Genomic DNA, 10150 nt, shown 5'->3' with positions numbered 1-10150 from the left:
TAAATTCAACAGATTTTATTACAAATGGGTTAACATGACCTGTTGCTATAGTTTAATACAGATTTATAGTACAAACTTCTATAAGAAGGTATAACATAACATTTTATAAAAGACCAGTGGAGCCATACTGCTACAACATGTGCGATGGAACAAAATAATATCACAATTTCTATCCATATTTGACTGATCTACTGTCTTTGTACTATATACATGTTTATTGTTTTTAAGGCTACAACAGCTTATCTACAGGGTAAGTTAGATGAGCTATTACAGTATTGTTTTTGTACATGGAAACAGTCTATCATCATGATATCGTCTATGAAAAACGACTAATGCTGTAGTTCAATATTACAAATACATCCATTAAGTACTAATGAAAAGCCTTTAAGAGTTGGCCTTATCCTACACAGGACTGTGTGCAAAGGCTTCACTATGCTATTCAGCTTATGTACTTGTGTAAATATTTAGAATTAAAAAATTAAGTGTTGCTTTCAGCTTTGACTAGGACACAGTATTTGATCTCTTGGCCTTCTTCAGTATGTCACACTTCTTACGGTTGGGCCGCCGGCATCGCTCATCTATGCTTGGCACGCATTCGTAATGCCAGACCTCCTCCATCTTCTCAACTGGGTACACGGCCTCTACATAGTGGCGGATGAGCCTGAGACGCACAGGATCCAGCTGCTTCTTATTACAGGCGCCTGAGTGGTTATACTGAAGTCGCAGGTTCTCCTGAGTAAAGAGCTCAGGGAAGAGGCGCACCAGTAGACGGGCAGAAAAGTTTCCAACAGAAAGGCTCTGCTGGACAATCTCTCGTACTTCAGCGTCGGAGAGCCAGTAGACCGAAGGCACCTGGAAGTCCGGGATCGACACCGTCAATTTCTCCAGGGGGATCTTGCAGAAGTCTTTGCTACTTTTTTCAGGCGGTAGTGGAGGAATCTCAAAGTCCTTCAGGCGCTCTGTGTTGAGCTGGTTCACTTGGCAAGCAGCCACAAAGTCCACAGGCTCTTGCTCCAACTCAGGAGCATAGACTTTGCGTTGCTGCTGGTACGACCTCCGTTGTTCCGTGTCTCGTCGCCTGCACCGCTCGTCCAGTTTACCCACAAATTCTAGGGTCCACACTCTGTCATTCTTGGCCCGTGGATAGAGGAGCTGTACGTAGTGGCGAATAAGGTCAACCCGCACAGGATCAAGCTGTTTCTTCCCGAGTGAGCCACTACAGTTGTAATGCTTCCGTGCGTTGTCGTAGGTGAAGAGCTCAGGGAACATAAGTACCAACAGGCGAGAGGCGAAGTTCCCAATTGACAAGCTACAGTCATAGTTGTTCCTCAGCTGCTCCCTGGAGAGCAGATACTCTTGAGGCACACTGAAATCCGGTGGGGGCATCTCAAGTTGTTCAAAATCGACTGGCACAAGCAAGGACTTTTTTGACCTACGACCTGGTCTCTCGTAGTCACACAAGTCACTGATCTTGATGATAGAGACATCGTCAGGGAGGCTTGTGGAGTCATAGCTTTCATCGTTCATGTTCTCAGGATCGCTTCCATTGCCGTTACTGTGAGAACCCTCTATTGCGTCTTCTATGCGCTGCACACACACCTGCAACCAACTATCCTCTGGGACATCAGGAAAATTTGCTTCCATGTATTTACGGATAATTTCTATCCTGTCAGAGTCCAGGATCATCTTTCCCACACTACCTTCTGGAAATCTCCCCTCCTCAAAAACCTCAGGGAAAAGTCGGTTTACAAGAAACATAAAGTCTTCAGGGGAAGAAAGCTCATCAAGATCCTCTCGGACCTCCTGAGTGTCAAACACAAGGTCTGGCACTACTTTGTTGTTGTTGGTGTGGTCACCATTGGAATCTAAGTCAAGGTACACTTCTTGCCCCTCCTCATTTATAAAATGGCAGGGCTGGTTCTGCTCAGCTTTGAAACCAAAGCTTGTAATAATCTGTTTCCCACATGACTGTTGCCCACTCTCCATATCCTTCTGGGCCCAGAAGCGGTTAAAGAAGTCATTCATCTGTAATAGGCATTCATCCTGCCAAATGTTGTTGTTCTTAACCAGAGGATAACACACCTCCACATAGTTGCGTATTAGCTGCAGATGTAAGGAATCCAATGTTCTCTTGTTGGCGATGCAACCACGAGTGCACTCCTTGGCTTTAAGAAGTTCTGGGAAGAGGTGTACCAGCAATCGACAACCCAATTCGCCAGCATTTGATGTCTGTTCCATCAGCTGACTCAGTTCCTCACTTGTCAACAGGTATTCTGGCGGAGGATGGAACTCAGTCGCCAGCTCAGATGGTTTGATCTGTTTCTTGATGCGAGTGACCTCTAGGGAAAGTAGATCAACCTTGCTGTGCAGTTGGGTCATGCTTGAGTTGAGCGTATTGAGGATGAAAAACATCTTCTCAATCAGGGAGTATAGATTAGAGTCTGTTGAAGCCATGGACCCTGCTGCCCCCAGGGCAGAGAGGGGTTCACTTCGGCTGTGCTCCCCTGTATTGACCAGTTGAGGAGATAAGAGGCTGCTGTAGCTTAGCCGCACTCCTCCCTCATGCTGAGCATGCTGGTCAAGGCTTGATGTGAGCTTCTTCTCTGTGATTCTGTGAGAGATGCTGTAGAGAGGCTTCCTGTAAGAGGCTATAGTCTTCTCCTGGTCTCCAGATGTCAGGCAAAGCGGTTGAGGCCTAGTGGACTCTTCAGACAATCTCCTCAGTAAGCGTTGCCCGGCCTACACAGAGACAACAAAATTATTATCCATTTCTTATCTCAGGTGTATTTTCTAAGTCATATAAGAACTAGAATAAGCATGCTAAATAAATAGATGGACAAATGTCATCACATAGACAGGCCTATTTAGAAAGTTCAGTAAGGCATGAGGTATACATTATTTCATTAATTTACCTCACTAGAGACCCTGACTCTCTTGCTGCTGGTAGACTGGTCCAATTCAGAATTGTGAGCGTCACAGCCCATGTCCATAACAGTACGTTTGCTGTTGGCCTCACTAGTTCCAAGAGACCATCTTTGTGGTCCCTCAGTTGTCTCACTAATAGCACAGTCATCCGTCTCCAACTTGATGTCTTGAATGGGTTCTCTCTCTGCAGAAAAACATTTAAAATCAATGTTATGTTATTTACAAGTTAATTTGATTTTCCCACTTTAGGTGTTGATCAATCCAAACCGTTTCAAAGTGGATAGTTGCATTATCACAGTGTAATTACATTTTTTTATTTTTTTTATTTCACCTTTATTTAACCAGGTAGGCAAGTTGAGAACAAGTTCTCATTTACAATTGCGACCTGGCCAAGATAAAGCAAAGCAGTTCGACAGATACAACGACACAGAGTTACACATGGAGTAAAACAAACATACAGTCAATAATACAGTATAAACAAGTCTGTATACAACGTGAGCAAATGAGGAGAGAAGGGAGGTAAAGGCAAAAAAGGTCATGGTGGCAAAGTAAATACAATATAGCAAGTAAAACACTGGAATGGTAGTTTTGCAATGGAAGAATGTGCAAAGTAGAAATAAAAATAATGGGGTGCAAAGGAGCAAAATAAATAAATAAATTAAATACAGTTGGGAAAGAGGTAGTTGTTTGGGCTAAATTATAGGTGGGCTATGTACAGGTGCAGTAATCTGTAAGATGCTCTGACAGTTGGTGCTTAAAGCTAGTGAGGGAGATAAGTGTTTCCAGTTTCAGAGATTTTTGTAGTTCGTTCCAGTCATTGGCAGCAGAGAACTGGAAGGAGAGGCGGCCAAAGAAAGAATTGGTTTTGGGGGTGACTAGAGATATATACCTGCTGGAGCGTGTGCTACAGGTGGGAGATGCTATGGTGACCAGCGAGCTGAGATAAGGGGGGACTTTACCTAGCAGGGTCTTGTAGATGACATGGAGCCAGTGGGTTTGGCGACGAGTATGAAGCGAGGGCCAGCCAACGAGAGCGTACAGGTCGCAATGGTGGGTAGTATATGGGGCTTTGGTGACAAAACGGATTGCACTGTGATAGACTGCATCCAATTTGTTGAGTAGGGTATTGGAGGCTATTTTGTAAATGACATCGCCAAAGTCGAGGATTGGTAGGATGGTCAGTTTTACAAGCGTATGTTTGGCAGCATGAGTGAAGGATGCTTTGTTGTGAAATAGGAAGCCAATTCTAGATTTAATTTTGGATTGGAGATGTTTGATATGGGTCTGGAAGGAGAGTTTACAGTCTAACCAGACACCTAAGTATTTGTAGTTGTCCACGTATTCTAAGTCAGAGCCGTCCAGAGTAGTGATGTTGGACAGGCGGGTAGGTGCAGGTAGCGATCGGTTGAAGAGCATGCATTTAGTTTTACTTGTATTTAAGAGCAATTGGAGGCCACGGAAGGAGAGTTGTATGGCATTGAAGCTTGCCTGGAGGGTTGTTAACACAGTGTCCAAAGAAGGGCCGGAAGTATACAGAATGGTGTCGTCTGCGTAGAGGTGGATCAGAGACTCACCAGCAGCAAGAGCGACCTCATTGATGTATATAGAGAAGAGAGTTGGTCCAAGAATTGAACCCTGTGGCACCCCCATAGAGACTGCCAGAGGTCCGGACAGCAGACCCTCCGATTTGACCCACTGAAATCTATCAGAGAAGTAGTTGGTGAACCAGGCGAGGCAATCATTTGAGAAACCAAGGCTGTCGAGTCTGCCGATGAGGATGTGGTGATTGACAGAGTCGAAAGCCTTGGCCAGATCAATGAATACGGCTGCACAGTAATGTTTCTTATCGATGGCGGTTAAGATATCGTTTAGGACCTTGAGCGTGGCTGAGGTGCACCCATGACCAGCTCTGAAACCAGATTGCATAGCAGAGAAGGTATGGTGAGATTCGAAATGGTCGGTAATCTGTTTGTTGAATTGGCTTTCGAAGACCTTAGAAAGGCATGGTAGGATAGATATAGGTCTATAGCAGTTTGGGTCAAGAGTGTCCCCCCCTTTGAAGAGGGGGATGACCGCAGCTGCTTTCCAATCTTTGGGAATCTCAGACGACACGAAAGAGAGGTTGAACAGGCTAGTAATAGGGGTGGCAACAATTTCGGCAGATAATTTTAGAAAGAAAGGGTCCAGATTGTCTAGCCCGGCTGATTTGTAGGGGTCCAGATTTTTCAGCTCTTTCAGAACATCAGCTGAACGGATTTGGGAGAAGGAGAAATGGGGAAGGCTTGGGCGAGTTGCTGTTGGGAGTGCAGTGCTGTTGACCGGGGTAGGAGTAGCCAGGTGGAAAGCATGGCCAGCCGTAGAAAAATGCTTATTGAAATTCTCAATTATGGTGGATTTATCAGTGGTGACAGTGTTTCCTATCTTCAGTGCAGCGGGCAGCTGGGAGGAGGTGTTCTTATTCTCCATGGACTTTACAGTGTCCCAGAACTTTTTTGAGTTAGTGTTGCAGGAAGCAAATTTCTGCTTGAAAAAGCTAGCCTTGGCTTTTCTAACTGCCTGTGTATAACGGTTTCTAGCTTCCCTGAACAGCCTCATATCACGGGGGCTGTTCGATGCTAATGCAGAACGCCATAGGATGTTTTTGTGTTGGTTAAGGGCAGTCAGGTCTGGGGAGAACCATGGGCTATATCTGTTCCTGGTTCTAAATTTCTTGAATGGGGCATGTTTATTTAAGATGGTTAGGAAGGCATTTAAAAAAAATATCCAGGCATCCTCTACTGACGGGATGAGATCAATATCCTTCCAGGATACCCCGGCCAGGTCGATTAGAAAGGCCTGCTCACTGAAGTGTTTCAGGGAGCGTTTTACAGTGATGAGTGGAGGTCGTTTGACCGCTGACCCATTACGGATGCAGGCAATGAGGCAGTGATCGCTGAGATCTTGGTTGAAGACAGCAGAGGTGTATTTAGAGGGGAAGTTGGTTAGGATGATATCTATGAGGGTGCCCGTGTTCAAGGCTTTGGGGGTACCTGGTAGGTTCATTGATAATTTGTGTGAGATTGAGGGCATCAAGTTTAGATTGTAGGATGGCTGGGGTGTTAAGCATGTTCCAGTTTAGGTCGCCTAGCAGCACGAGCTCTGAAGATAGATGGGGGGCAATCAGTTCACATATGGTGTCCAGAGCACAGCTGGGGGCAGAGGGTGGTCTATAGCAGGCGGCAACGGTGAGAGACTTGTTTTTAGAGAGGTGGATTTTTAAAAGTAGAAGTTCAAATTGTTTGGGTACAGACCTGGATAGTAGGACAGAACTCTGCAGGCTATCTTTGCAGTAGATTGCAACACCGCCCCCTTTGGCAGTTCTATCTTGTCTGAAAATGTTGTAGTTTGGAATTAAAATTTCAGAATTTTTGGTGGTCTTCCTAAGCCAGGATTCAGACACAGCTAGAACATCCGGGTTGGCAGAGTGTGCTAAAGCAGTGAATAGAACAAACTTAGGGAGGAGGCTTCTAATGTTAACATGCATGAAACCAAGGCTATTACGGTTACAGAAGTCATCAAAAGAGAGCGCCTGGGGAATAGGAGTGGAGCTAGGCACTGCAGGGCCTGGATTCACCTCTACATCGCCAGAGGAACATAGGAGGAGAAGAATAAGGGTGCGGCTAAAAGCAATAAGAATTGGTCGTCTAGAACGTCTGGAACAGAGAGTAAAAGGAGGTTTCTGGGGGCGATAAAATAGCATCAAGGTATAATGTACAGACAAAGGTATGGTAGGATGTGAATACAGTGGAGGTAAACCTAGGTATTGAGTGATGAAGAGAGAGATATTGTCTCTAGAAACATCATTGAAACCAGGAGATGTCAGCATGTGTGGGTGGTGGAACTAATAAATTGGATAAGGTATAGTGAGCAGGACTAGAGGCTCTACAGTGAAATAAGCCAATAAACACTAACCAGAACAGCAATGGACAAGACATATTGACATTAAGGAGAGGCATCCTTAGTCGAGTGATCAAAAGGGTCCAGTGTGTTGTTAGCCACCTCTTGCGTTCCGTCAGTAGATTAGTGAGGTTCCGTGTGGTAGAGGGGATTCATCCAAATCACACAAAAAAAATAAACAACAAATAAAAAAATAAAAAACTTACCTCGCTCAAGCTTTTCTCCATCCGAGTTTTCCCCATGGTCAGAGGAATTCATATCCTATAGTGAAAAAATATGATAAAAATAAATCAAACCTGTAACATCTGTTTATTCGTTTAAGAATTAAAATGTCACTGCACTGTTTAGTAATCTTGACTAAATAGACCATTACATTAATTCCATTGTCCAAATTGTGCTATATTGTTAGACTTAATCTTTCATAAGATATTTCAAAATTATTAAAAGTCCCATTCTATATTCAACAACATAACTGAGTGTTGTTCCATAGAAAGCAAAGCCTATGATGTTATTATTGTCTTAATCAAACAGGCCCTTGTTCACTTGCAAGTTCACTTTGTCTACTTCACCTGCTTGAACATGTTCATAGGCAATTAGGCCTATATGATGTCATACTGAACCCTGATCAGCTGCTTGGGAGCATGTTTACTAATCGAAAATGTTGGATTACATTCAAGCTACGTTCATTTGACAAATAAATATAATACACTTGTGCTCTGCTGTTTAATTGCTAACAGTGGGTGAGTTTTGTTCTCGTAGTGATGCAAGAGAGGACTCAACGTCTGTAACTAGAGGCTTTATGACTTCTCACTCGCCCCCTTTTACTTCTGTTTCTGTCCCATCCACTTCCTCATTCTTCCACTAGAAGCCCATGAACCAAAACATGAGTACACAGAGAGAGGAAGAGGCGAAACGAGAGGATGTACTCCGCCCAAGATCTGTCCACGTGAGATAAGCCCCTTTTTGTACGTCGGTCTTTGAGTGTTTAATAACGTGATGCTTATTTAATCGAATATAATGTTTAGGCTGTTACAAATACAATGATATAAGTGGATGCACGTGGCATTCGACAACTTTGAGAAAACGCACTTAGTTGTGCCTGACGTTCACACGCATATCTGCCCTCACACTGGCTAGAATGGACCCACCTGATCTCCCTTGCCTTCAATCATTAAGGACATGTTTTTCCATTGTTAGAGCGGTCACTCGGCTATCTTGCCAATATAATAGATACTCTTTGGACTACACACACAGCTGTGTCATACTTTTCACGCTGTCAACTTGAGTCTTTCGTGGCAATTAAAAATGCAATGAGATTGATTTGAAAACACAGCAAATTTATATTTCTACTTCGCATTAAAGCTAGCTAATCATTGTTTTTAGGGATTCTTCTTTAGTGACGAGGCAGTGTATATCCTCGGACGAGTTTTTCCCACTCGTCTTCGTGGAATTGTCTCAAAAACGCAGATGCTCGAGCTCACCTTTACGATTTCATGGAGTCCTTTGCAGTAATTGAAGGTTGGGTTAACATATTTGCCGAGAATGTCGTGGGAATTTCACACACGGATAACTGTTGTTCGTGTTTCTCCTCTTTTTTTTTCTTCTCTGTGCCGTCTCGCGTGACGTGATTGGGCGCGCGCCTGCTGTGTCATTTCCGCACAGCTGTGGATGTGTTTTGTGTGGCCGTGGGCCTTGTGCATGATGACAACAGAGATAAACGATGACCCAAATTGCGCGAAAATGCAATGAGAAAGGTAAATTAGCTATATTATTTGTGGCTAATTTGCGAATCCCCATATGAGACTTGATAGCCTTGCAGGCTATTTCACGTGAGCTGGCCTACAGGCAGAATACGGCCCAACAGCAGATTTTCTCTGCATTTCAACAGGTAGCTGCAATTAATAGCGCTGAAGATGTGCAGTACCTTCGCAGAGTGGGCCACGAACGAATAGTAAACCATGGAGAAAATGAATCCAGTGTCATTTTCACCTGCACAAAGTGAATTCTAGTGTTCACTTACATTCCATGAGATTACATAGCCTACCTAAACATTTGTGATGGAAGACTTTAGAAACAATGTATCCAATGACAATGAAAACATCGATCAAAGTGATTTATTAACCCCGTCCTTTAATTAATACACATTTCAATCAATTGACAACCCTTTTTAGCTCCACTTGCAACTTGAACATAAAAAGTAACATTACTATGGTATATGTCTCCCTCCTGTGTTTTCAAATGAAATTGCATTTACAACAAGGTGGCGGTGAATAAATGGCACTTTGGCCCACTACTATAAGTCCAAGTCATATTCCCAGATAAAAATAAGTAAATCGTATTTCTCACAATTAAAACGCCTTCAATCCAACATCATCCCATTTGATCAGTGGTGTAAAAAGTACTCAATTGTCATACTTGAGTAAAAGTAATACCTTAATAGAAAATGACAAGTAAAAGTGTCACCCAGTACAATACTACTTGAGTAAAAGTCTAAAAGTATTTGGTTTAAATATACTTAAGTATCAAAAGCACACTAGACACGCACACATAATTTACAAACAAAGCATTTGTGTTTACTGAGTCCGCCAGATCAGAAGCAGTAGGGATGACCAGGGATGTTATCTTGATAAGTGTGTGAATTGGACCATTTTCCTGTCAAAATGTAACGAGTACTTTTGGGTGTCAGGGAAAATGTATGGAGTAAAAAGTACATTATTTTCTTCAGGAATATAGTAAAAGTAAAAGTTGGCAAAAATGTAAATAGTAAAGTACAGATACCCCAAAAACTACTTAAGTAGTACTTGAAAGTAGTTTTACTTAAGTACTGCATTTGATGCAAAGAATGTCAGCATCCAAAAACACAAATCCAGTTTTGTAAGGGGTTAAATGCATGTGTGAGGATTAGAGGCTATCTAAGATTTTATGTAGACAAAGGTATCTGCTATTCTACCCTTTTAAATGATTATGTGCAGAATTCAATTAATCATATTTTTTTATATGAATAAAGACTTGCTAAAGTGTCAAAATTCATCAATATGCCAAGTCCCTCTGTGCCCCTCTACAACTTCTAGGAAGATTTTAACCCACTTAACCCCAACATTTATCCAAGTTTGAGGTATTTTGTGCTAGGTATTTTGTTGCTTTGACAGTCATTTCTGAAGAATACTCATTATTTAATGTGATTAGTGAGTCATTTACATCTGTCCCTAAATTTAAGTTCAACCCTGTTACGTGGACTGAATATGGTGAAACTATTACTTTTAAAATATGTTTTTCAAAAGAAACTGTC

The 10150-nt window shown here is 42.7% G+C and overlaps 2 protein-coding genes across 4 annotated transcripts in view; one reads left to right on the top strand and one right to left on the bottom strand.

Moving 5' to 3' along the window:
* LOC115138624 (BEN domain-containing protein 3-like) lies at positions 1 to 8495 on the bottom strand. Of its 2 annotated transcripts, none has more exons than XM_029675680.2 (4): positions 8343 to 8495; positions 7068 to 7122; positions 2913 to 3109; positions 1 to 2739 (listed from the first exon to the last, which is right to left on the bottom strand). In XM_029675680.2, exons 2-4 carry the CDS (start codon positions 7117 to 7119, stop codon positions 502 to 504), a joined length of 2487 nt encoding a protein of 828 aa, XP_029531540.2. In that variant the 5' UTR covers positions 7120 to 7122; positions 8343 to 8495; the 3' UTR covers positions 1 to 501. The 2 variants fall into 2 exon arrangements, with proteins under 2 accessions (XP_029531540.2, XP_064881821.1); XM_065025749.1 differs by lacking the exon at positions 8343 to 8495 and adding an exon at positions 4500 to 4627 and having other exon boundaries at positions 7068 to 7109.
* Positions 7729 to 10150, top strand: part of LOC115138623 (sine oculis-binding protein homolog A-like) — a 71620-nt gene continuing 69198 nt past the window's right edge. The window contains exon 1 of one of the 2 annotated variants that reach the window (XM_065025748.1): positions 7729 to 7807. In XM_065025748.1, coding sequence (XP_064881820.1) covers positions 7733 to 7807 — 75 coding nt within the window. In that variant the 5' untranslated portion in view covers positions 7729 to 7732. Of the gene's footprint in view, positions 7827 to 10150 lie in introns of both variants that reach the window. The other variant, XM_029675677.2, reaches the window with a different exon arrangement.

The sequence above is a fragment of the Oncorhynchus nerka genome, linkage group LG12, assembly GCF_034236695.1.
Source record: "Oncorhynchus nerka isolate Pitt River linkage group LG12, Oner_Uvic_2.0, whole genome shotgun sequence".
Classification (NCBI taxonomy): Eukaryota; Metazoa; Chordata; class Actinopteri; order Salmoniformes; family Salmonidae; genus Oncorhynchus; species Oncorhynchus nerka.
Note: the sequence above shows the minus strand (reverse complement) of the source record. Positions and strands in the feature narration are given on the sequence as shown.